This window comes from Sus scrofa, chromosome X, assembly GCF_054392235.1.
Source record: "Sus scrofa isolate SSC_HxYL_T2T_F1_AM1 chromosome X, Sscrofa_HxYL_maternal_Yorkshire_Landrace_v2.0, whole genome shotgun sequence".
In the NCBI taxonomy this organism is placed as follows: Eukaryota; Metazoa; Chordata; class Mammalia; order Artiodactyla; family Suidae; genus Sus; species Sus scrofa.
The window spans coordinates 14,045,876-14,071,618 of NC_139401.1; the positions used below are offsets into that span (position 1 = coordinate 14,045,876).

Consider the following 25,743-nt stretch of genomic DNA (forward strand, 5'->3'; position numbering starts at 1 on the left):
TTTTAGGCAATACGGAAGAGGTGAATGATCACACGAGAGAAAAGGAACACGGCTTGGGCCAAGATAGTTCATGACGCTATAGTCACTTCTTGACCTCCACTTGCCCCCCTCCTCCCTTGTAGGCAGAAAATAAGGTAAATAAATACAGTGTTATTTTACCTTTAAGTTTTTATTTATTTATTTTTTACTGTTAATTACTGTTCCTTTACTGTACAGGGTAGCCAGCAGAGGGAGCCAACACACAGAGCTTTTATCCTTTGCTTGGAATACTCCCTGTTCCCTAGTACTTCTATTATTATTACTATTCTTCTTCTTCTTCTTTTTTTTTTTTTTTTTTTTTTTTTTTTTAGGGCCGCGTCTGTGGCATATGGAAGTTCCCAGGCTAGGGGTCGAATTGGAGCTGCTGCTGCACCATAGCCATGGCAACGCCAGATCCGAGGTGTGTCTGTGACCTACACCACAGCTCATGGCAATGCCGGATCCTTAACCCACTGAGCGAGGCCAGGGAGCAAATCTGCATCCTCATGGATACTAGTCGGGATTCGTTTCTGCTGAGCCACGATGGAAACTGACTCTTTTTTTTTAAATTAAAGTATAGTTGATTTACTCCCTAGCACTTCTCTTCATGGCTTGGTGTAAGTACCTCTGAACCCATTCTCCAGCTCTGGAATCACCGTCGTGCTTGATGTAGGGTCTCACTATGAAGACCATTCCATTCTGCAGTATTTGGAGGTTCTGACTGATCATTTGTCTTTTGCTCTCATTCAGCACTCTTATCAGTGTGGAATTAGTCAGTTATCAAGTACCAGAACGAATCTTCTGCCTCTGATTCCTGTGGGCTTATCAATTGAATCTTACGGTTAGAAGCAGTATTCTAGAGGAGCCAAGCAGTTGAGTACACGAGCTAAAGTCTGGTTTGTAGCTCTGGAGCTATCAACATTAGTCATTCAGCCCTGGATTGATTATGGCCACTTAGCCCTTGTGACCATTTTTCAAGTGTGAACCATCTTCTTTGAGAAAGCACTTTGGTTTTGGCACTTGCCCACTGTCCCCAGGCAGGTGGCACCAAGGAGTTCCATCGGCCAGTTCAGACCTATCATCACTCAGTCAGCTCATAAAAGAGGTGGAAGACTTCTGGCTCTTGCCCTAACAGTCACATAACAGTTGGAGTCTGTGGAGCTAAAAACACATGGTATCTTTCCCCCTAAATTTTCTACTCCAAGTACTATAGTTTTCTAATTTGCCTTATCTGTTTTTGCTAATTTCAGGGCCCAAAGGCTACAAGAAGAGAAAAATAAAAGTGTGATCGATGGGCTTAGGAGGCGGGAGCTGAACATCCAGAGTATGGAGGAGACCTACGATCAAAAGCTCAAGAACGAACTGCTAAAGTAATTGACGTTTTTAAAAAAAGTATTGCAGTTGAGTTAAATTGATAACACATAGCAACACTAATGAAGTAGGTAGAACTAATGTTTGATGGCAACACTGAGTATTAAAAAAAATGTTTGTAGTGAAAGTCAAGCGTTTCCTATGAGTATTTGATATGATAGTTTTAAAAAGATACAGTACAGAGAATAGCATCTCCTGCTTCTGTTGTTCCTCTAACATTGATCAAGGGCCTATGATTTGCTTGCATTTTTTTTTTCTTTTTAGAGCCACACCTGAGGTATATAGAAGTTTCCAGGCTAGGGGTTGAATCAGAGCTGCAGCTGAGGCCTACGCCACAGCCACAACAACACCGGATCTGAGCCACATCTGTGACTTACACCGAAGCTTGTGGCAATGCCAGATCCTTAACCTACTGGGCAAAGCCAGGGATTGAACCTGTGTCCTCGTGGAGACTGTGTTGGGTTTTTAGCCTGCTAAGCCCCAATGGGAACTCCTTATCAATTTGCTTGAATTTTTTAAGGGAACTTTGTGACATGCTCACCTTGTATTGCTGAAAAGCTGTAAATGGAAATTACAGGCACTTGTATCTTTTTCTGTACCCCACTTAAACTTTCTTTAAGGTGGGGATTTCTAATGATTAATAGGTTATTCTACTTAATGGTTATAGTATTGGTCGAATATGTACCTTATATTCCTTCAATATTCTGCAAAGAATCAAAAGAAACTAGAATTAACTATGAAGCAAAAAATGATACAGGGAAAGAAAAATAGGGAAACTGTGGTACTGTGGCCTTTTTGCAGTCTGAGTTTTGTTGTGTTCTGGTGAATAGTATCTCAGTGCAATGACAGTAAGCCCATAAATTGTAACTTTTCTCTCCAGGGCTCTGCGTAATAATGTTTGGCACATGATAACTGTTGGGTTAATGTGAGTTGAGTAAATGAATTCATAGTGACCAGATAGCTCAGCAGCTCTGGGTATGTCTTAATCATTGGCCTCTTTTTACTGCTTTGTCCATGATTTGCTATTGACAGTTCATTATGTAGTACTTGCAAAGGTTTTTTTTTTTTCTTTTTTTGAGGTTGTTCTTAAAAAGAATTCTAGTACAAAATACAGCACCTTTTCCTTGTATAAGTTTTGAAATAATGGATTTTATCTCAGTATTTTATGTCAACTCCTCTAATAGAGCTGTGAGCACTGAAGAATCTGTGGTTATTAAATGGTTAGGGATAAATGAATAAAACGTGTATGTGAACTTGGCATGGCCATGGAGTAGGGAACTGTTGCGTATCTTTGTCTGGCCTTGGGTTTGGCAAGTGTTGGAGTTTGGAGGATGTTGACCACAGGAGTGCTTCTCCTCTTTCCTTTCTCTCATCTCTGAACCAGAAAGTCAGCTTGTAGTAGCTGGTAGAGATAGTAAAATTCCGTGAAAACATGCCTTTTGGTATCACCAATCCACATATAATGCTCTTGGCAGTGGCTCTCAATATTGTGCTCAGCCCCTGAGGGTGGAACTTCTTATCCTGCTTGGGGTTGGGGAAGTGGGGTGAGTTGCTGCTGCTTTTTTTTGTCCGCACCTGCAGCATGCAGAGTTCCCAGGGCCAAGGATCATAGCTGAGCCACAACAGTGACAACACCAGATTCTTAGCCACTGAGCCATCGGGGAACTCCGTGACTGGCTTGTTATCCTTGGGGATTTAGCGTCTGTTGTATACAGGGTAAATGCAACTAAACTAACTTAATTCTTGGTGTCAGTGGACATCACCCGAAAAATAGTGCTTCGGTAGCCTCAGTAATGTGCCCTTTTATTTTGTGCTGGAGTTTGGGGACCAGTTTAGAGGATTGCAGCAGGACTTTTTATATCCAGAATTCAGATTCATGGCCGTAGTACCGGGTGACGTTGAAGCTCATGTGTTGTCCTCTTCGGTGCCCTCTGGCGCCAGGTGTCGTAGATAAGCTCAGGCATCGGTAACAGTCTGTCCAGGAACATGACCGGGAAGGAGCTCATTTTCCGTCATTCTGACTCTCAGGTATCAGCTGGAACTGAAGGAGGACTACATCACTAGAACTAACAGGCTGATTGAAGATGAAAGGAGGAATAAAGGTGATTCTCGGGGCTTGGAGGGGGCTGGATTTTTCAGTTCCGATGCCTGTGATTAGCTTCCTAAGTTGGGCTTGCTGTATAATTCATAAAATGTGTACCTTACATTTCATTGTTACCATAAAAGGACACCGTTTTTGTCCTTTTAATTTTATAAAATTAAAAATTAGCACTATGTTTTTGCAAACTTCCATGTTTAACCTTTTCTATATTTGCAAAGATCAGCGGTTTATTGGCAGGATTTTATTCAGCTTTTATTTCACTCTGTTTTGGTAAATCCGTGATGTCAAGAAGGTGGCAGCCACTTACTGCCATCGGTTAATATTACTCATCACCACGAGAGATTTCATTTTTCTTTCTTTTTTTTTAAAGTGTTTTTTTATTTTTGTTTTTTTGTTTTTAGGGTCGCATCTGTGGTACGTGGAGGTTCCCAGGCTAGGGGTTCAATCGGAGCTACAGCTGCCAGCCTGCGCCACAGCCACAGCAACGCAGGATCCTTAACCCACTGAGTGAGGCCAGGGATTGAACCTGCAACCTCATGGTTCCTAGTTGGATTCGTTTCCATTGCACCACAATGGGAACTCAGAGATTTCATTTTTCACGTGGGGAAAATTTTCGCTTCTCTGTTCCCTGTGACCTAATTTCTTACTTCTCTCACTTCTAATATGTATTTATGCTTCGTGATATTTTAACTTGACAAGTAACTTCCTAAACTCTTGTATACATTATCTACATTATCCCAAGACTAGGAAGGTTGGGTAATTTTTTGATCTTTCATCTGATCTTTACATTTCAGTATATTTCTTTTTATTTATTTTCAGGCCGTCAATACTGAATCCTTTTTTGGGGATGGGGAGAATCAATCTGTTTTATTGAGGGGCTTTGGGGGAGGATCGAAGGATTGGGAGAACAATGAGACCAAACATCTTCCCGTCCTGGATCTCCTAGCTTCACAGTCACTCACTGCCAGGTCCTTAACCCACTGAGTGAGGCCAGGGATCAAGCACGCATCCTCATGGATACTACTCAGGTTCATTACTGCTGAGCCACAAGGGGACCTCCTATTTCAGCATATTTCTAAGAACTAGCCTAAGACAAGAATTTTTGGTGGACGTTTCAGACACATGCATGGGAGTAAACCAGGGCTGGGTGCTTGATACTGATCAGAAGGTCACCAATTGTGGCTGCTCCTTAGTGACTATTTTGCAGAGACTAATACTTGTTTCAGAATTATCACCATCATGTAATGAGCACTTTTTTTTTTTTTTCATTTTTGGCCTCCCTGTGTCACATGGAGGTCCTAGGTCAGGGATCAGATCCGAGCCACAGTCATGACCTAAGCCTCAGCTGTGGCAACACCAGATCCCCAACCCACTGTGCCGGGATGCGGATCAAACCTGTGTCCCAGTGCTCCCAAGATGCCACTGATCCCATTGTACTACAGTGGGAACTCCAGTCAGCACCTTATTTTTGGATGACATGTTTACTTAGGCTTGTGTTAGATGAAAAGGACAAAATAATAACAAAATTTTAACAGAGCATTCTTTGTCTTTAAGGAAATTCAGAGCCATCGGCATGAGGATCCCACATTGCACAGATGGTGTAACTGTGCTTACCTGTGTTGAGCAGGAAGTTCATCACATATATGACTATTACAACAGACTTCCCACCACCTATTGAGTAACGGGGCTTATCACTTGCCTGCTGATTTTTCTTTTTTTTTCCCCCAACACCTGCTATTTTAGATGATAAAATAGTGGCCATTGGGTCTGACATATGGGCTGTAAGTTATTAAATTACTTTTGTATTCACTGGGAAAATGTAATGTTTAGTTGGTTGGCTCTGTCTTTCAGAAAAAGCTATCCATTTGCAAGAGGAGCTCACAGCCTTTAATTTTAAAAAGGAAGAATTTGATCGTTCTGTAAATCGTGTGAAAGAGCTTGAGGTAATGTTAAGCCTATTGGTTTTTCGGAACAGACGTTAGAGAACACGTGAAGTTTTAGTCTCATACATCATTCATCTCAAGTTATCCTCTTAATTAAAAGTTTGGACTATTTATTATATGACTGAGAGGGTGATGGCTGAACTTAATGCAATAGTTCTTCCTTTCCATCTTAGTCTCCTAGAGAAGCAAAGAACGAGTGTGTCCTTTGAGGCGCAGAGTTGTCCTTAAAATCCTATCTGTCTCCCTCACTGTCCATGTGCCCGTGTGCAGGTTCTGTGACCTCCGATCCCTTCTCCATCAACTTTGGGATATTGCTCACATGCCATGGTTCTTGAGGGACCTCAGTGAGCTGGTCTGTGTGCCTGGCCTGTAGCAGGGGCCTGGTGTATGTTAGCATCGACTCAGCCTCTCCTTCCTTCCCCTCAGCAGCAGGTAAAATTCCTGTCACTACATCAGCATCTCCCAGATTCCGGCACAATGTGATGCATTTTTCACATGCCACTGTTGCTCTCTTTCTGTTCCTTTGTGTACTTGCTCTCCAAAGAGCAAAGCTGTAACTTGAGGAACTTAAACTGTCTTCTGTACATAAAATTTATTTTTGCAACTGTAATGTCTTCCTTACTTGAGAACTTTGCAGGCTTCTCTCTGCAACTATGAGATGGATTAGACTTAAGGAAAGTACCTCACAGCATGTTAGTGGCATCTCTCCCCTTTTCATGCGAAAAAATTTATTGTTAAATCTGTGATGGCTTATGTGTCCTTAGTTGCAACTGGAAAATCGGGTGATAATCAGAAGCTCCTGCTTTGCTGGACAGTGTTCTATGTAAATTGATTTGGATAAACCTGCCGCAGCTCCAGGGCAAAAGATGACTTTGATTGATAGAGTTAGGGTCAGCTTCTTGCTGAGAAACAGACGTCTGACAAGTGATTAAATTGTGCCACCCAGCTGAGAGCAGCCCACTAGCTTTTACCTGGGCAGTGCTGTGAAGTCCCCATTCAAATACAAGTTTCCCTTTGCCAATTGCAGCTCGAGTTAGAGTCCGTCAAAGCCCAGTGTTCGGCACTAACAAAGCAAAACCACGTACTGAGGGAAAAGGTTGAAGAGATGGGTGACTATTCACGACTAAAAGAAGGGAAACTGGAGCTGCAGACGCAGAATAAACTGCTTAAAAAACAAGTGGAAGAGATGAAAAACGAAAACTTGCGTCTCCTCAGCCGTAAGTCTTTTTTTCTGATTTGCCTGTTTTTTTTTTTAAATATTTTTTTTATTTTCCCACTGTACAGCAAGGGGGTCAGGTTATCCTTACATGTATACATTACAATTACATTTTTCCCCCCCACCCTTTCTTCTGTTGCAACATGAGTATCTAGACAAAGTTCTCAATGCTATTCAGCAGGATCTCCTTGTAAATCTATTCTAAGTTGTGTCTGATAAGCCCAAGCTCCCGATCCCTCCCTCTCCCTCCCCCTCCCATCAGGCAGCCACAAGTCTCTTCTCCAAGTCCATGATTTTCTTTTCTGAGGAGATGTTCATTTGTGCTGGATATTAGATTCCAGTTGTAAGTGATATCATATGGTATTTGTCTTTCTGGCTCATTTCACTCAGTATGAGATTCTCTAGTTCCATCCATGTTGCTGCAAATGGCATTATGTCATTCTTTTTTATGGCTGAGTAGTATTCCTTTGTGTATATATACCACATCTTCCGAATCCAGTCATCTGTCGATGGACATTTGGGTTGTTTCCATGTCTTGGCTATTGTGAATAGTGCTGCAATGAACATGTGGGTGCATGTGTCTCTTTTAAGTAGAGCTTTGTCCGGATAGATGCCCAAGAGTGGGATTGCGGGGTCATATGGAAGTTCTATGTATAGATTTCTAAGGTATCTCCAAACTGTTCTCCATAGTGGCTGTACCAGTTGACATTCCCACCAACAGTGCAGGAGGGTTCCCTTTTCTCCACAGCCCCTCCAGCACTTGTTATTTGTGGATTTATTAATGATGGCCATTCTGACTGGTGTGAGGTGGTATCTCATGGTAGTTTTGCTTTGCATTTCTCTTATAATCAGCGATGTTGAGCATTTTTTCATGTGTGTGTTGGCCATCTGTATATCTTCTTTGGAGAAATGTCTATTCAGGTCTTTTGCCCATTTTTCCATTGATTGATTGGTTTTTTTGCTGTTGGGTTGTATAAGTTGTTTATATATTCTAGAGATTAAGCCCTTGTCAGTTGCATCATTTGAAACTATTTTCTCCCATTCTGAAAGTTGTCTTTTTGTTTTCTTTTTGGTTTCCTTTGCTGTGCAAAAGCTTTTCAGTTTGATGAGGGTCCCATGGGTTTATTTTTGCTCTAATTTCTATTGCTTTGGGAGACTGACCTGAGAAAATATTCATGATGTTGATGTCAGAGAGTGTTTTGCCTATGTTTTCTTCTAGGAGTTTGATGGTGTCCTGTCGTATATTTAAGTCTTTCAGCCATTTGGAGTTTATTTTTGTGCACGGTGTGAGGGTGTGTTCTAGTTTCATTGCTTTGCATGCAACTGTCCAGGTTTCCCAGCAATGCTTGCTGAATAGATTTTCTTTTTCCCATTTTATGTTCTTGCCTCCCTTGTCAAAGATTAATTGACCATAGGTGTTGATTTGCCTGTTTTTAATTTGTTACTTTATATTGGAGTACAGTTGCTTGAAATGTTGTTAGTTTCAGGTGTACAGCACAATGTTTGTTCTACATATATCCATTCTTTTTCAGATTCTTTTCCCATATAGGTTATTATAGAATATTGAGTAGAGTTCCCTGTGCTCTACAGGTCCTTGTTGGTTATCTGTTTTATATACAGGAGTGTGTATATGTTAATCCCATCCTCCCAATTTTTCCCTTCCCATAACCTTTCCCCTTTGGTAACCATGTTTGTTTTCAAAGTCAGTGACTCTATTTCTGTTTTATAAATGAGTTCATTTGTATCATTTTTTAGATTCTACGTGTAAGTCGGGCACACTTGTCCTTTTCTGTCTGACTGATTTCACTTTGTATGATAATCTCTAGGTCCATTCCTGTTGCTGCAAATGACATTATTTCGTTCTTTTTTTTATGGCTAATATTCCATCTTGCATATGTATCATATCATCATCTTTATCCATTCCTTTGTTGATGGACATTTAGATTGTGTCCATGTCTTGGCTATTGTAAATGGTGCTGCAGTGTACATTGGGATGCATGTATCTTTTCGAATTATGATTTTCCCTGGATAGGTGCCAGGAGTGGGATTGCTGGGTCATATGGCAGTTGTGTATTTATTTTTTTTAGGGAACCTCCATAGTGTTGTACCAATTTATATTGCCCCTCCACAGCCTCTCCAGCATTTGTTTTTTGTAGATTGTCTGGTGATGGCCATTCAGACTGGTGTGAGGTGATACCTCGTTGCAGTTTTGATTTGCATTTCTCTAACAGTTAGCGATGTTGAACATCTTTTCATTGTGCTTTTGGCCATCTTTTTGTCTTTGGAAAAATGTCTTTGTCTATGGAAAAATACCTTTTGTCTTTGGAGAAATGTCTGTTTAGACCTTCTGATCATTTTTTGATTTGGTCATTTGTGGATTTTTTGATATAAATCTGCTCTAAACTTCATGATTTCTTCTAACTTTAGGCTTGCTTTGTTCTTTTTTCTCTAGTTGCTTTGGGTACAAGATTGGGTTGTTTTATTTTATTTCATCTTTTTTTTTTAAAGGTCACACTCGTAGCATATGGAATTTCCTAGGCTAGGACGTCTAATTGGAGCTGTAGCTGCCAGCCTGCACCACAGCCACGGTAATGCCAGATCTGAGCTGCATCTGTGACCTACACCACAGCTTATGGCAATTCTGGATCCTTAACCCACTGTGTGATGCCAGGGATCAAACCTGCATCCTCAAGGTTACTGATAAGAATCATTACTGCTGAGTCATGATGGGAACTCCAAGATTGTTTATTTTATTTATTTATTTATTTTTGTCTTTTTGCCATTTCTTGGGCCGCTCCTGCGGCATATGGAGGTTCCCAGGCTAGGGATCTAATCAGAGCTGTAGCCACTGGCCTACGCCAGAGCCACAGCAACACAGGATCCGAGCCGTGTCTGCAACCTACACCACAGCTCACAGCAACGCCAGATCCTTAACCCACTGAGCAAGGCCAGGGATCAGACCTGCAACCTCATGGTTCCTAGTCGGATTCATTAACCACTGAGGCACAATGGGAACTCCAAGATTGTTTATTTTAGATTGTTGTTTCCTGAGTTTAAGATTGTATTGCTATAAAGTTCTCTCTTAGAACTGCTTTTGCCATATCCTTTGGGTTTTGGATTGTTGTGTTTTTCCTCTGTCTCTGGGTATTTCTGTTGAGTACCATATTGTTTAGTCTCCACGTGTTTGTGTTGCAGTTGATTTCTAATCTTGTAGTGTTGTGATCAGAAAAGATGCTTGGTATGATCTCAGTTTTCTTAAATTTATTGAGGCTTGATTTGTGGCCCAAGATGTGGTCTATCCTAAAGAATATTTCATGTGTGCTTGAGAAGAATTCTGCTGCTTTTGGGTGGAGTGTTCTAGAAATATGAATTAAATCCATCTGGACGGAGTTCCCGTCGTGGCTCAGTGGTTAACGAATCCGACTAGGAACCATGAGGTTGCAGGTTCCATCCCTGACCTTGCTCAGTGGGTGAAGGATCCGGCGTTGCCGTGGGCTGTGGTGTAGGTCACAGACGGCGCGGCTCGGATCCTGCGTTGCTGTGCCTCTGTCGTGGGCTGGCGGCTACAGCTCTGATTCGACCCCTAGCCTGGGAACCTTCATATGCCACGGGAGCAGCCCAAGAAATGGCAGAAAGACCAAAAAAAAAAAAAAATCAATCTGGTCTAATGCCTCATTTAAGGCCTATGCTTCCTTATTTTTCTGTCTGGATGATCTGTTCATTTCTGTAAGTGGAATGTTAAAGACCCCATTCTTGGGTTCCTGTCAGTTTCTCCTCTCACGGCTGTTAGCTGTTACTTTATATCCTGAACTGCTCCTGTGTTGGGTGTGTATACATTTACAATTGTTGGATTTGTTTTTGTAGGTCTTTTTTCTTCCCTTCATCTTTTGTTCTCTGTCTTTAGTATTGTGTTTGAATTGCTTTTTGTCCTTTATGTGTCAATCTAGTGTAGATTTTTGGTTGTGGTCATCATGAAGTTTTGATACAGCAGTTTATGCATATATACAAGTTGCTGGTCTCTTAATTTCAAATCAGTCTCCAATAGCCTGCATTTGTACTCTTCTCAGGATTGGTTTTGATGTCATATTTGTGTGAGGATGATTTCCTACCTTTACTGTATGTTCGTCTTTACCAGTGAGCTTTCCCATTATTTTCTTGCTTCTAGTTGTAACCTTTTCTTTTCTGCCTGGAGAAGTTATTCTTGGATTTATTGTAAAGCTGGTTTGGTAATGTTGAATTCTTTTAGCTTTTGTTTGTCTATATAGCTTTTGATTTCTCTGTCAGATCTGAACAAGAGCCTTCCTAGGTAGAGTATTTGTGATTGTATGTTTTTTCATTTCGTCACTTTAAATGTATCTTGCCATTCCCTTCTGCCTGCAGAGTTTTATGGAAAATCAACTCATAACCTTATGGGGATTCCTTTGTATATCATTTGTTGTTTTTCTCTTGTTTTTAGTATTTTCTCTTTGCCTTTAATCTTTGTCTTTTTAGGGCCACAGCGACGGCATGTGGAAGTTCCCAGGCTAGGGGTTCAATCAGAGCTATAGCCCCTGGCCTATGGCAGAGCCACAGCAACGCAGGATCCAAGCCATGTCTGTGACCTATACCACAGCCCACAGCAACGCCAGATCCTTCACCCACTGAGCAAGGCCAGGGATTGAACCCACGTCTGGCTAGTTGGGTTCATTAACTGCTGAGCCACATGGGAACTCCTGATCTTTGTCATTTTGATATGTGTGTTCCTTGGTGTGTTCTTCCTTGGGTTTATACCTTATGGATTCTGCCCTTCCTCAACTTCAGTGAGTGTTTCTTTACCATGTTATTGAAGTTTTTGGCTGTTATCTCTTCCAGTATTTTATCAGGCCCTTTCTCTCTCTTCTTCTGGGACTCCTATAATGCAAATGTTGGTGCATTTAAGGTTGTCCCAGAAGTTTCTGAGTTTGTCCTCAGTTCTTTTCATGCATTTTCCTTTATTCAGCTCCACAGCAGTGACTTCCACCAGTCTCTCTTCCTGCCTGTTTATTTGTTTTTCTGCCTCATTTATTCTCCTGTTGATTCCTTTTAGTGTATTTTTCATTTCAGCTACTGAATTATTCTGTCCTGTTTATTTGTTTTTTAAACCTTCTACGTATTTTTTAAACATTTTTTGGTACCTTCTTGGTGTGCCCCTCCATTCTTTTTCCGAAATCGTGGATCATCTTTAATGACTCTGAATTCTTTTGCAGGTAGATTGCCTGTCTCCACTTGACTTAGTTGTACTGGGGTTTTATCTTGTTGCTTTGTCTGAAACATATTTCTCTTCTCTCTCATTTTGTCTAACTTTTTGTTTGTGATCTACTTTTTGCAGGCTGTAGGATTGTAGTTCCTTTTTTCTGGTGTCTGCCCTCTGGTGGGTGAAGTGGGTCCAGGGGCTTGTGGAGGCTTTCTGATGGGAGGGACAAGTGCCTGGTAGGTGGACCTGGGTCTTGTCTCTCTGGTGGGCAGTGCTGTATCACGGTGTGTTTACAGGCACCTGTGTGTGGTCTTAGGAGGAGTTTAGACAGCCTTTCCGCTGGTGGGCAGGGCTGTGTTTCCATCCTGTTGCTTGTTTGGCCAGAGGTATCCCAGCACAGGAGCCTGCAGGCTGTTGGGCGGGGCCAGGTCTTAGCACCAAAAGTGGTGACCTCTGGGAGAGCTCACACCCGTGAATAGTCCTTGGGGCTTTGGCCTCCACAGTGCCTGTGAGCCACAGCCAACCCCCGCCTCCCCAGGAGATCCTCCGAGACCCACAGGTAGGTCTGGCCCAGGCTTCTCTGGAGTCACTGCCTTGCCCTGGGTCCCAGTGCACATGAAACCATGTATGTACCCTCCGAGAGCAGAGTCTCAGTTTCCCCTAGTCCTGTGGAGCTCCTATAATCTTTCTCCACTGCCCTGCAAAGCCAGCCGCTCTGGTGACACCTCCTCCTGATGTCAGACCCTCAGGCTAGGTAGCCTGACACGGGGATCAGAACTCGTATTCCTGTGAGAGCACTTTGTCTCATTGCACCTTCTTTGTCTTTGGATGTAAAATACCTTTTTTGGTCGGTTCTAGTCTTTTTAGTCGATGGGTGTTGAGTAGTTAGTTGTGATTTTGATGTTTTTGTGAGAGGAGGTGAGCTCAAGTCCTTCTCCGCCATCTCATCCCCTTCCTTTGTGATGTCCAAGCCGAAGACATAATAAACTTCCATGAAACTTAGGGAAGACTGACTGAAAGAGAGTGATGAATTGACAAGATCTGGGCAATCTTTTTCTTGCCTTGGTGCTTAATCTGGTCTCACTTGCTCATGAGATGCTTTGTGCAGAGGGACGGCATCTGCTTTCTGCCTGGACCCTGAGAGCCATTGGCAGATGCACAGATTGAATTGAAACTCAGCGCAATATTGACGGGTTTCGGTAGAGCATTCCGTCTCTGCCTCTGTATGGAAGAGGGTGGGGAGGCGGGCTTTCAAGTTAATTTGAGAATTAGAAAGGATTCTGTTACGTGGAGTATGATTTGAGAGTAGTAAAATAGGCATTTATATGCATTAATTGTGTTTTGAAATTTGTGAGTCAGAATTGCTCATAGTTCTTTTGATAGAATAAATTCAATATTGTGTGCATACAAAGCAAAGGAAGAACAATATGAAACCGCTTGAGCTACTTCTGTGAATTAAATGAGAAAACTCGGGGTTGGTAATGACCAGGCTTTTTTGCCCGCTTAGGCATAACTGAGCCATCTCCTGAGCTGGTGATTTTCCAGAAAGAATTAAAGAAAGCAGAAAATGCTATCATGCTTGAGCATAAGGAGTTTGAAACCCACAAGCAAGCTCTTCAAAAACAGCTGCAAAGCGAAGTGAGTATCTCTCCTCGGGCCCAGGGGTCAGGCCAGTCCGCTGCTTGGATGTGTGAACTTGATGCACACCACACCAGTGTAAATAAGAGTCTTTCTTACATCGGCGATCCCCCGAGATGCTAAAGGTCTCGTTTCCATCCGAGAGAATGCTCTAGTGATTGTGTGACTTGGTATTCGTAATAGTCGCGAAATCCAAAGGCAAGCAGACACAGCTAAAGACAAAATTCCCCAGGTCCTGATGCTGTTCACAGTAGCAGTGTCTCACTTCTCACCCCGTGCCTTGGAAATACTGCTTCCCTCTCTGGAGTTTGCCCAGGCCCTGGAGTAGCTGCTCGGATATGGGTGCAAGAGGAAGTGGACACTTGTGTGGTCTGTTGTTACTTTATAGGGATGTCATGGGTTATGGGCTGTAAAGCTGCTCAGAATTGACCAAGCAAACAAAGGGTGTAAGCCCAGTATGAGAACTGTTCCTTCGAAGTGAGCTGTGATGGGTTTCGAGTTGATTTCTTTCCCTTCTCTAAATCTCTGCAGATTGAGCATTCCGCCCAGCTGAAGGCCCAGATACTGGATTACGATGCTTCTGTCAAGAGGTTAACTATGCAGGTTACTGACTTAAAGTTGCAGCTTAAACAAACTGAGACAGGTTAGAGACATTTTTATCCTAAAAGTGTGTTGTGCATGAAACTTCTGACATTTGTGCAAATGTAAGGCTTATTACTCACTGAATTCATAGTAATTCTCATAGTAGGGAATAAGCTATAGAAACAGCTTCTCTCTTAGAAGTCAAACTGCCTGTCCATTTCAGGGGTAACAGTCAGGTCATCACTTAGAGTGACTTCTCACAGGTGCCCCACGCATGGGAGAGTTTCATTCCGCAAATAGGAAGGGTGTGGTGGTGATGCAGAGGTCCCCAAATTCACCCTGGACCTAGGCTTGCTTGCTTTCTGTCTTTTAAAATTTATTGAAGTATAATAGTTGATTTATAATGTTGTGTTAATATCTGCTGTACAGCGAAGTAGCTCAGTTTTACATACATATTCTTTCTCGTATTCTTTTCCATTGTGGATTATCACAGGGTATTAAATATTAAATCCCTGTTGCTGTACAGTAGGACCTGGTTGTTTATCCATCCCATATGTAATAGTTTGCCTCTGGACCTAGGGAGTTTCCTTTTTTATTTGTCATCCTGACAGTAAGATCAACCTACTCTTCAGTGGTGTTAGACACTCCTTGATAAACGCATACATCCGCTGGAAAGGCAGGGTGGCCTGGCAAAAAGAGCACTGCTGCTGGAATTGGAAAATTGGTTTTGGTCCCCAATTTTGAAGTTGGTTGTTGGGCCTCAGACATATTCCTTTTAACTTCCTTGGGCCTCCGTTTCCCCCTTTGTAGCAAGCATAATAATACCTCCCGGGCTGTGGAGGATGGAGGGGAAATGGGATGGGCTGCAGTACAGTGCCCAGTGCATATAAACCCTCGGGCAGTGGGCCCTGCTATCGTTTTATTCCTGGGTCTCCAGTGGATGGATGCTGCTGCCCCTCCTACTTCTCCCAGGTCTGCCACAGCCTGTATGCTTTGTTTAGCTGCTTTCACGCTCGGCTCAAGTTTCCCTGTGTTCATGGTTCTGAGCCTTCCTTGGTTCCCATTTGCACTTCTCCTCCTCAGGCCCTTGGCCCCTTGTCCCCACGCCACTTTGATTTCTGTCACTTTATCATCTCTGCTCTTTTCTTTCCTCATTTTCTCTCCATACCTTGGCGTTTGCCAAACTGCCCACAGCTGAAAGCACAGTGAGCTCCTCTTCTGAGGAATAGTTTAATAAGGATGGAAGTTTTTCGAACGCCCGCATCGCAAGCATCTGTCCTATGGCAGCATTGGGGTGGTGTTGGCAGGACAGGAGCGGTCATGTGTGCTGGCTTTGCACTGGGCCAGCCCAGTGACTCTACACCTTGCTAAGCATGGCACTCAGCCTCAATTAGTCACAGCCTCCATCTGTGACATGGGAGCAGTGAGAGTTCTGGGCCCACAGTGGTGCCAGGATCACATGTTCTCATTCTCTTATCTCAGCCTCAGGTCGTCTGCTGTGGCTTTGGCCACAGTCCCAGAGGTTCGGGGGCAGCACCCTGGGGTCAAACACATTCATTGCTTTGCAGTCAGTGTATGAACATTCATGCTGGGTGGGAAAAATAAAGGTTATAAATGGTTTTATGTCAGCTCAGGTCAGGTGTTTTTTAGCCACCAGACTTCACATCCGGTTAGGCTTTGCCCGGAAATAAATCATGAGTACCTTCTCAGTTCTCAGAGCTTTTTGGACTTGACGATTGTGGGTAATAGATTGTGAAATAATACCATGCATTACAAAAGAAAGCCTAGGAAGCAGTAGCTGGCACATAGATGTTCTTGAGAAATGTTAATAACTGCTGTTAGGACAGTGGTGGTTTCAGAAGCTGTTTATGTGCAAGTCTGTCCTTATTAAAATCTCTGTCATTATTAAAATGATTTTTTGAAAGAGAAAAGTCTCAGCACATAACAGTTGGATTCTCTGCCTTTCCCCCTCATGTCTCACCCTGTGTCTGCTCGTCACCCACAGCCTTGGAGAATGAAGTGTACCGCAACCCAAAGCCATCTCTGCTCAGTCGCTCCGTCAGCAGGTTAATGGGCGGCAAGATGGGGCCCCTGGATGGTGACATAAGCGGGGATTTCTTGAAAAACCCTCTGAGACAGGACGAGCTGCTGGCAGGCACAGTTACACCATGGATCCCAAGTTACCCCAGTGCAAGCCCAGAGGGCAGTTCCCCTGATTCTGACCTGGAATTTGTAGCTAGCACCAAGGCTCGGGTGAGAGAGCTGGAGCAAGAGGCCGAGCGCTTGGAAAAAGCTTTCCAGAACTATCATCAAAGGGTCAATCAGTGCCCCGCCAAGAGCCCACTGGAAGCCAGGAGCCCATCCCTACTGCACCTACTGGGGAATCTCAAGAACATCCTTCCAAGTGCCCCCGACAGGGGTGTTTTTCCCAAGGACCGAGTCGCATCTCAGCAGCCTCAGATGAGCGAGCGGCGAAAGGACAAGAGCGAAGTGTCCGAGGTGACCAGCAGCGCGGCCTGCAGGTCACGCAAGGGTGAGGCCTCCAGACGCCTCTCCTCCACTCCCGTCCGCAGAGCGAGGAGAAGCCTTGATGGTGAGATGTTCCTGGAAGGTAAGCTCCTGCTCAGGGTGCAGATAGGTTGGTGCCCCGGGGACCTGTCCTCTGAGAGGGCAGCCAAGACAGCAGAAGGCCATGGGAGCTGGCAGCCCTCCCTCTACCTGTGGGCTCCCGGGGAGCCCAGCATCTCCCCCGCGTTACGTTGGGGTGGAGGCAGTGGGATGGAGCGTCGCATGCAGCATTTGCTTGGCACGAAGAGGTGTTCACAGAGTGACCATGGCTTTTCCTTGGCTGCTGGTTAGTTTTATGTGTTTCCCATTGCCACTGCAGTGGCATTTGAGTGCCTGAATTGGTAGTGTTTTTTTTTTTTTTTTTTTTTTTTTTTTGGTTACCCCACATGCTGTGGGGTTCCTGGGCCAGGGATGAGATCTGAGCCACAGTGGCTCCTTAACCCACTGTGCCTGGCTGGGAATCAAACCTGCGTCCCAGTGCTCCCAAGACACTGCCCATCCTACTGCACCACAGTGGGAACTCCCTAAATTGTTAGTTTCGTGAATCATTTACACATCATTCTTGGCTGTTTGCAAGGTTGACGGCATTCCTTTTCAGATTAATAGAAACCCCATTGCTGTCCTCTCCACACCGTCTATAACATTCTCAGCCTGGTGCCTCCTGCTCTATAGGTTTGGGCTTGTCCTGTGCCGACAGAACGCCGCAGCCTTCACCTGCTGAGTCCTGGCACAGCCTCTCCGTGCACTCACGTTCCAGCCCAGCAGAGCTGAAGACCAGGTAACCACTTGGCTCTTAGGCACCTGCCGTCTCAGCCTTGGCTTGTGTGGGGGTTTTAGGTGATGTTAAAGACTGTGCGGCAGTATAGAATTTGCAGTCGCATCATAGGATGTGTGATTTTGAGAATCATCTGAATTACCCGAGGGGAGACAAGACTCCTTTTGGCAAACTAGTAATGCTACTTGTTGGCTAAATTTGATGTCTAGAATGTATACTATGGTATTAATAAGCATCTTCGAGTTTCATGAGCAGATTTGCTTTATGAAGGTAAACACATACTAAATCTGCAAAAGCATACAAATTCAGTTTAAACTTAAAAGTTTCACACATCATTAAAAACTCATTGACAAATATTTTGACATTTAAATATAAGCAAATAAGGTTGCACTTGGTAAAGCACGGAGATAAACCCCATCCAAAGTGGTAGTGGGCCCTAGGATATAGGGCCGAGGCAGGGTGGCGTGGGTGTGTTGAGAAGCTCAGCAGTGGGCAGCCCAGGCTGGGATTGGAGTCACGTGTGGGACCCCTGCCTGTTGCCCAGTCCCTAAGGTGGAAGATTCTGACTCCCTCATTCTGGGCTCCAGCCTGGGCATCTGTGTGTTGATGCAGTTCTGCAGAGTTGCAAACGGCCCCATGGGCCTGTCGTGGTCCTCAAGTGTGTAATGTTGTATTATATCGCTGCTGTGGAGAGAGAGGACACGGGGGCCGAGCTAGGATGCTACGGTACACAGGGGCTGCTGGCGGTACGTCTTCAGCTGGCTCGTTGCTAAAGCTGTGCGGAGCTTGGTTTTTGTCCACAAATGTTTTCTAGGTGTTAACAATTCTTCTGAGGCGCAGCAGTGAGAGGGCAGCGTTGTTCTTCCTTAGGGGTGGTAGCACCTGCCTCGCTGCACGGGCCTGGGCAGTCTGGAGGACTACCAGAGTTAAGGTGCTGTGACTCTTGGGAATGAGGCCTGGCATGTGGAGTGCGCCCACTGCAGTAGTCCTTACTCGCTGTGAGTCAGGGAACAATGAATTTTCCAAAGCGTTTGCTCGAGTCACAAAAAGCTTTTTCATCACCCTCCGCTCTTTTGTTTTATGTTATTAAAGCTTCACATTCTTGAATTTTATTCTTCCAATACAGTCTTTATCAAAGACAAATGGAACTTGAGAAAAACCAATTTGCAAATTCGGACAAGCCAGCTTTTAAGGATAATGAGGAATTTGAAGCATCATTTGAATGTGAGTTTAAATATGAATGCTTGTTTTTGTAAGTTTAAAATATTGGAAGTTTAGTTTTGGTGAAACATGTTTGTTGTTATAAAAGCCAAAGCAGGAGTTCCCATTGTGGCTCAGCAGTAAGGAACCCGGCTAGTCTCAATGAGGATGCAGGTTCAGTCCCTGGGTTAGGATTAAGTGGGTTAAGGATCCCGCGTTGCTGTGGCTGTGGTGTAGGCTGGCAGCTATAGCTCTGATTTGACCCCCGCCTGGGAACTTCCACGTGCTGCTCCTGCAGTCCTAAAATGATAAAAAAATAAAAGGCAAAAGCAGTTATAAATTAGGACATTTTGATTTTGTGATAAAACTACAAGTACAGGAGTTCCCATCTTGGCGCAGTGGTTAACGAATCCGACTAGGAACCACGAGGTTGCGGGTTCGGTCCCTGCCCTTGCTCAGTGGGTTAACGATCCGGCGTTGCCGTGAGCTGTGGTGTAGGTTGCAGACGCGGCTCGGATCCCACGTTGCTGTGGCTCTGGCGTAGGCCGGAGACTACAGCTCCGATTCGACCCCTAGCCTGGGAACCTCCATATGCCGCGGGAGCGGCCCAAGAAATAGCAAAAAAAGACAAAAAAAACAAAAAACAAAAAACTACAAGTACAGCTATAGTGCCTCATTTTTGTATCACAAAGATTTTCAAGTTCTGAGTTCCATTTATTAAAAATTTGGGGATAACCGATTTCAAAGTTGCAGCTAAGCCCAGAAGTGAATCCTTAATTTATGAAGTTTAGGATGGGCCCAGATTTAAAATAAATGACTTCTTAAAATTTGCCTTTTTTCCCCTTTTTATGGAATATGAAGATACTATTTTTCTTGGAATTATATTGTTTCCATCAATTGTCGCAGATTTAGAAAACCCTTTGTTAGTTACAGAACGGAGGTACAGAATGGAGCTTAAGGGTCTGAGAACTGGTGGCCTGGCGTGGCCCTGCTCTGTCTCAGGGCCGGCTGCTTTGGTATAAAATAGAAATTGAGGGTCGACCAGCTCTCAGGTACTTTCTGGCTTGGCAAGTCTCTCTCTCACTTTCTTGTTTTTGTTTTGGGTTATAGAAGCTTTATTCGTAACAGCCCCAAATTTGAAACAACCCAGATCCCCTTCAGTTAGTGGGTGGTTAAACAAGGGATGTTAAGTCTCCACCATGAACTCCCACTCCACAAGTAGATGGAACAGTGTTGATATGCAACGGTTTGCATGGGTCTCCACGGAATGGTTTCCTGAAAAAAAGCAATCCCACAGAGACATACTGTACTAGTTAGTTTGTGTAACAGTTCTTCTTTTATTGAAGTATCGTTGCTGTACAGTATTACGTAAGTTACAGGTGAACAGTATCGTGAGCCAGTTTTTAAAGGCTGTACTCCATATGTAGTGATGATGGAGTATTGGCTGTATTTCCCATGTTTTATTTATAATTTTTGCCTTCATGAACATCATCCTCAAGTCTGAATGTGTAATGTTTGAACAGGTAAACAAGAGGGCTTAGTATATTTTGCAAAAGTCTTTGTAACCCACTTGATTAATTTTGTCAAATTGTTGATATTTAAATAAAATACAAATGATTATCGGCACACCCGCTGGGTGAATTCTTCTGTCACTGAGTAACACATGGAATTTGTAAATGAACCTCCTAAGAAGGTTTGAGAAGCAAGTGCACGGGCAAGGGGCTAGGGTGGCTCCCTGGAATCCTGTAAGGAAAGGGCTGGCCCAGTTGCTTTGGCTGAAACTTGAGCGCTGGGTGAGGAGTTAGCCTACCCTCCCTTCTCCTGCCACTGTGTGCAGTTAAGGGGCCCTTTCTTTGTGCCTCGTGCAGATGCGGGGAACACGCCCAGGCAGTTTGAGATGGACGGCCTCCTTCCCGCTGGCGACATGCCTCACATGGATGGTGCCGCAGCCGCTCTGCCCACCAGGGCTGTCTCCTGTCACTACCCCAGTAAGTTTTGCTTTGTCTTAACTAACAAGATATATTAATTAATTCATACTACTCATATTATTTTTCTTCCTTCCTGCTTCCTTCGTGCCGTAAAAAATTGGGACAGTGGAGTTCCCGTTGGGGCTCAAACCCAGTTACTATCCATGAGGACACGGGTTCAATCCCTGGCCTCAGTGAGTTAAGGATCCGGCGTTGCCATGAGCTGTGGTCTAGGTCTCAGATATGGCTCAGATTTGGTGTTATTGTGGCTGTGGTATAGGCCAGCAGCTGCAGCTCTGGCTCGAACTCTAATCTGGGGATTTGTATATGCTGCACCTGAGACCCTAAAAAAAGAAAAAAAATTAGGACAGTAACAGCTTGATATTTCAGTCTCCAGAAGAGCTGCTGGTGTTGGAGGGACCCTGGTCATCAGATTTCTCTTGCCTGGCCCTCCTTCCCTCTCCCCTGCTCTTCCCTGCATCCCCACTTCCCCCGAGGCGTGTGGAGGGGGAGGTCAAAGCTTTGTGCCAGGACTGGGCCCACAGCCGGGTCCTTTTCTCCTTGGCCCAAAGTGTTGAAGCCTCATACTGAGTGAAACCACCTTCTGGTCCTTTCCCAACACTGGGAGAACATCATCCCCCAAATCTCTGCAAAGCCTCTGGTGAGCAGTTTCTTGGTTGAAGTCACAGTACTCAGGAATATGAGGAATTGCTGGCAGAGGCAAGAGATTTTCCTGATTTCAGAGTAAGTCTTTCTGCAAAGTCCTCATTCAGTGCAACTTGATCAAGAGCTTTTCTATGCTGGGCACTTTGGTGGGGCCTGGGCATCCAGCAGTGAACTATGGCAAGCCCCTGCTTCACGGAGCTTCTGGTGGGAGAGTCAGTCAGCAGACTGTCTCCAGGGACCTCCAACGGGCTGGGTACTGAGTCAGGATGGCGGCGACCTGGCACAGCTGGGAGTAAAAAGAGTAGACTATGGGAAACCACCTTAGATAGCTGTCCTGCCTCTGAGGTGGAAGGCAGATTATCATTAAATAGTGTGGTTACATTTCAATCATTGAGAAATGCTCTAATGTTCATTATTTCACTTCTACATCTTAGTGTAAAGCAAAACGAAAAGGCTGAAACTTGGTATCTTTGACGTGCCCGGTGGAAACGCTTCTTTTTCTGTTTTTGTTTTTTGCGCTCTCATGTCCAAAGATGTTTCTCTGTGCCACTCTACAGGCACATAGTATACCCACAGCAGAGAAGGGTCCCTTTTTCCTTCCTTCTTTAAAACTTTTTAGATTGGCACCCCAACAGCATTCCTTTCTGGGAGCTCTGTTCCACGTACGAAAGCAACACTATTTGGGAGTGATCGCTGTCCCCCGCCAAGGAGGGAGGAGGCTGCATTTCCACCTACGGGAATAACCAGCTGCCACCTCTGGTCCTGGACTTCATGGCCAGGAAAGAGACGGTGTTGCCTCCCTCCCATTAGTGAAGCCAGCTCAGCTAGAACAGGGCACAGTGAAGAGGTCCAGACTCCTTTGGTGAACCCGTGAATTCGTCTGTTTCTTAGCATTGGTGAAAAAAATTAGGTTCTAGGCCAGAGCTGGAGGAGAAAGGTCAGCTTCCCCATCAGGGGGATTGAAATTGAATTAAATCTGTGAGGCACAGAGTCTTACGCTGGGACCTCTAGGGAGCAGGCCAATAATTAAAGCGTGGGAAGGAATAGAAAATAGCAGCCCCTCAGAGCATGGGCACAGGGGGCGGCTCAGAGTCGCACAGCGTCCCTGGGGCTTGGCAAGGCCCGCCCCTGCAAGCCAGTCCATGATGGTTTGAAAATTTTACTGCTGGAAGCCAGCTGCTCTTTATCTTTTGTCCCATTAGGCGTTGATCCGAAACCACTTGGAGAACAGAAGGATGAAGAGGAAATATGGGAACAACAAGCAAGAGAACTAAGGCAGGGAGGGGAGGGGAGGCATATCGAGCAGCAAGAAGCTTTGGAAAGGGGGCGGAGAGAACTCGAAAAGCTGGATCAGGAAAGGGTAAGAGTGCGCACACGTGCCCTGTCCTAGCTTCTTCATGCTGCACCTGCGGCAGAGCGTTCCTCTGGGGAGGTCAGGCCGTGTCTCCAAGTCCTAGGAGGGGCGGGTAAGTGAACCCCGGTCGGTGGCCTCCACAGCCCCTTTGCTGCCGAGAACATTTGTGGGCACGCGCACCTCGTGCCTTTCCAGGTTTGGTATTAGTGGTGCCCCAGTTCACCTGCATCCTCACGTGGTCCTGAAAACGGGCTCGTAGGCAAGATGAACTTCTCGCTGTGTTGTTGATCTTCTCGTTGTAAATGAGGTTGAAAGAAGAGACTCATGTTGCCTGGCTGGGACTAGAGCAGCTGGGGCGGTGGTTCTGGGGCTCGCTGCCTTCCTCCTGTGCTCTTCTGGCCCTCTGCGCCCTGATTCTGGCCCCAGATGGATTATTCCGGCCACTGCGCATGCCTGCCGAGTCTTGCATAAATTGATCTTCCATATGGAGGGTCCTTGGCCTCCTGGTTAATTTGGTCTAAAACGTGGGACATTTGAGGCAAATTAATCCCTTCCTTCCTTGAGATGACATGTTTTTGTCCCCCTTTGATGGTAGCTGTGAGTTCAATGAAAAAAAACAGTTTGCTGGCATGCAGATGGTACTTAAAGGAGCAGGATTTACGTTACTCTGCATCTTTTAACACTTAAAAGTTTTAGAAGATTGGAGTTCCTGCTGTGGCTCAGTGGTAATTAATGCGACTACTATCAATGAAGATGTGGGTTCGATCCCTGGCTTCACTCATTGGGTGAAGGATCTGGCATTACCGTGAGCTCTGGTGTAGGTTGCAGGCACAGCTCGGATCCCCCCCTTGCTGTGGCTGTGGCCGGCAGTTATAGCTCCAGTTCGACCCCTAGCCTGGGAACCTCCATATGCCTCAGGTGTGGCCCTAAAAAGCCAAAAAAAAAAAAAGAAAGACGATCTAGTTGTCTGTCTTATTTTGGTATCCATCTATTTCAGAGGCTAATTGAAGAATCGTTGAAGATGGAAATGGAAAAAGAATTCGAAGTCCTGAGTCCTCAGGAAATGAAAGACAAATCTAAATCTATTTGTGGTGAAAATCCTTTAGAGAAATACATGAAAATCCTCCAACAGGGTAAAGACCAGGACTCAGGAGATAAGGTGCTGATGCTGTGGCCTGCCCTCTATTTGGGGGGGGGGGGTGCCAAGGGCTTCTGTGGGTTATTTGAAAACTTTGTGATAAGGGTCTGCCTTCTCCATTGGAGACAAAGGTAACAGCATAGAAAATCCAAAGTTCACATGGAGCCTCAAGCCTTTTCAATATCTTACACTCCTGTCAAAATGTCACTTTTGCGTTGGTAGAAGGTGGATGAGATTTTGATTGGTCAAAGTTTGTAAAGGTTGGGAGGTCTGTTTTTTTATAAGAACATGAAAGAAATATAATGCAAGCCCTGTGAATGAATAATGAATGCGTTAGTAGTGGGACAGTAGTATTTTATGTAAGTCTGAGGTACTGTGGGTGTTGCGAATGGCTTCCGGGTAACTAGTTTATTTCGATGTGCTTCCTAAACGTCATGTTGAAAAGTCATTGCTTTTTTAGACTCTTAAATTACATATATATTTCAAAAATAGTTCTGAGAGAAATAATAAAGTGTTTAATAAAATTAATACATATCTAATTGCAAAATTCTTCTTTTCTCGTCTTTGTGTCAGAGTTCAAAAAAGATGGCCAGAGAGGGCTCACAAGTGGACACATTGCCATCTAGTGACAAAGACGAAAGGTACGGTGTCCCCAACATGGTATTCTTACGCAAACTGTGATCACATTGCGGGTTTTCTCAGCCAGGGAAATGGTCAGATATTGGAGTGTGCCTGTAAGAAATTGCATCAATCAAAAGCACCATCTTCCAAAAGAATCCCATTGGATTTTTTAACTTGTGAAATTGCTACTGATAGACATTGTAAGCAAGGGCAGAAACCCCACAGGGAAGGAAGGAGAACGTTAACAAAGATGCCTGAATAAACTTGACAGGAATTTAACACGTTAAAAAAATGTTTGTCTTTCCCTAATTCAGTTTCACAGGCTTTTCTCCTGAAGAACCAGATGACTCTTGGTAACTGCTTGGTGCCCAGCTGCTTAACTAAGATATTGGAACGAAAGGCCTGTGAGTTCACTGTAATGAGACATAATTCTCAATAAAAATTCACGTGCGATCTGGTGTGATTTTTTTTTTTCCCCCTGTAATTCTCCTTGGTACTGTAGCGTATAACCTGAGAAAAATCTAGTCAAGTGACACCTCTTCAGAATTTTTCATCCTCAAGCCTTTCATGACACTGGAATGAGCTGCCCCCCCCCTTTTTTTTTCCTTTCCATTTTTGTCTTGTGTTTTATGTACTTGAAAACTTATCTTACTTATCTTGTCGGTCAAGTTCTAGGCTTGCATTTTGGGAAGTTGCAACTGTGTTCCTTCCTCTCAGAGTTGGGCTACCCCTTGTCAAACAAGAGGCCATCTTCCTGCACATTTCTTGTGACTTGTCCCTGCAAATAAATAAGACAGGTTTTTCTATTCTTGGCTCTAGAAACAGTATGATAACACCTCTGGTCTTTACCTTAGACATCTTTTTCTTGAGAATGAACACAAACCCTCTTTGGATGGTGATAAAAAGAGAAGATTACATTTATTGAGCACTTACTGTGTGCCAGATACAGTTTTAAACCTTAATAGTTATTAACTCATTAATGCTCGTGTCGGCCACATGAAGAGTAGGTATATGAGTGTCTGCATTTTATAGATCGGGAGACTCGAAGCACAGAGGTTAGGGTCTTGGCCAAGGTCTCAGGGCTGTCAGGCTGTGGAGCCAGGATGTAAGCTTGGGCCTGCCTCTGACCAGGGCCGTTGCGGGTCTGCTCTGGTGGAAGACATTCCCGGGACTTACAGTCGGTCGCCCATGGGATGTCAGGCTCCCGAAGGACCTTCAGAAACTGTGTGTCCCCCGAGTCAGGAAAACCGCCCTCCAGTGCAGCACCAGCCTAACCTCCACACGGGGAAGGGCAGACCCGTTTGCTTTCTTTCCTCTTTGTTCATCTTTGTACACCTGCAGTGCTTAGTCCTGCGTGTGGGAGCATCTTGCAG

The 25,743-nt window shown here is 44.5% G+C and overlaps 1 protein-coding gene across 7 annotated transcripts in view; it reads left to right on the plus strand.

Moving 5' to 3' along the window:
- Nucleotides 1-24,823, plus strand: part of OFD1 (OFD1 centriole and centriolar satellite protein) — a 54,040-nt gene extending 29,217 nt beyond the window's left edge. For 6 of the 7 annotated variants that reach the window (XM_005673436.4, XM_085008525.1, XM_085008526.1 and 3 more), the window contains 14 exons: nt 1,269-1,388; nt 3,418-3,491; nt 5,342-5,433; nt 6,461-6,650; nt 13,369-13,499; nt 14,031-14,142; nt 16,087-16,692; nt 17,322-17,427; nt 18,551-18,648; nt 20,493-20,612; nt 22,460-22,617; nt 23,609-23,770; nt 24,323-24,390; nt 24,685-24,823. In XM_005673436.4, the coding sequence (XP_005673493.3) occupies nt 1,269-1,388; nt 3,418-3,491; nt 5,342-5,433; nt 6,461-6,650; nt 13,369-13,499; nt 14,031-14,142; nt 16,087-16,692; nt 17,322-17,427; nt 18,551-18,648; nt 20,493-20,612; nt 22,460-22,617; nt 23,609-23,770; nt 24,323-24,390; nt 24,685-24,727 (2,080 nt within the window). In that variant the 3' untranslated portion in view covers nt 24,728-24,823. Of the gene's footprint in view, nt 1-1,268; nt 1,389-3,417; nt 3,492-5,341; nt 5,434-6,460; nt 6,651-13,368; nt 13,500-14,030; nt 14,143-16,086; nt 16,693-17,321; nt 17,428-18,550; nt 18,649-20,492; nt 20,613-22,459; nt 22,724-23,608; nt 23,771-24,322; nt 24,391-24,684 lie in introns of those variants that run through there. The other variant, XR_014835698.1, reaches the window with a different exon arrangement.
- Nucleotides 24,824-25,743: the final 920 nt, after the last annotated feature.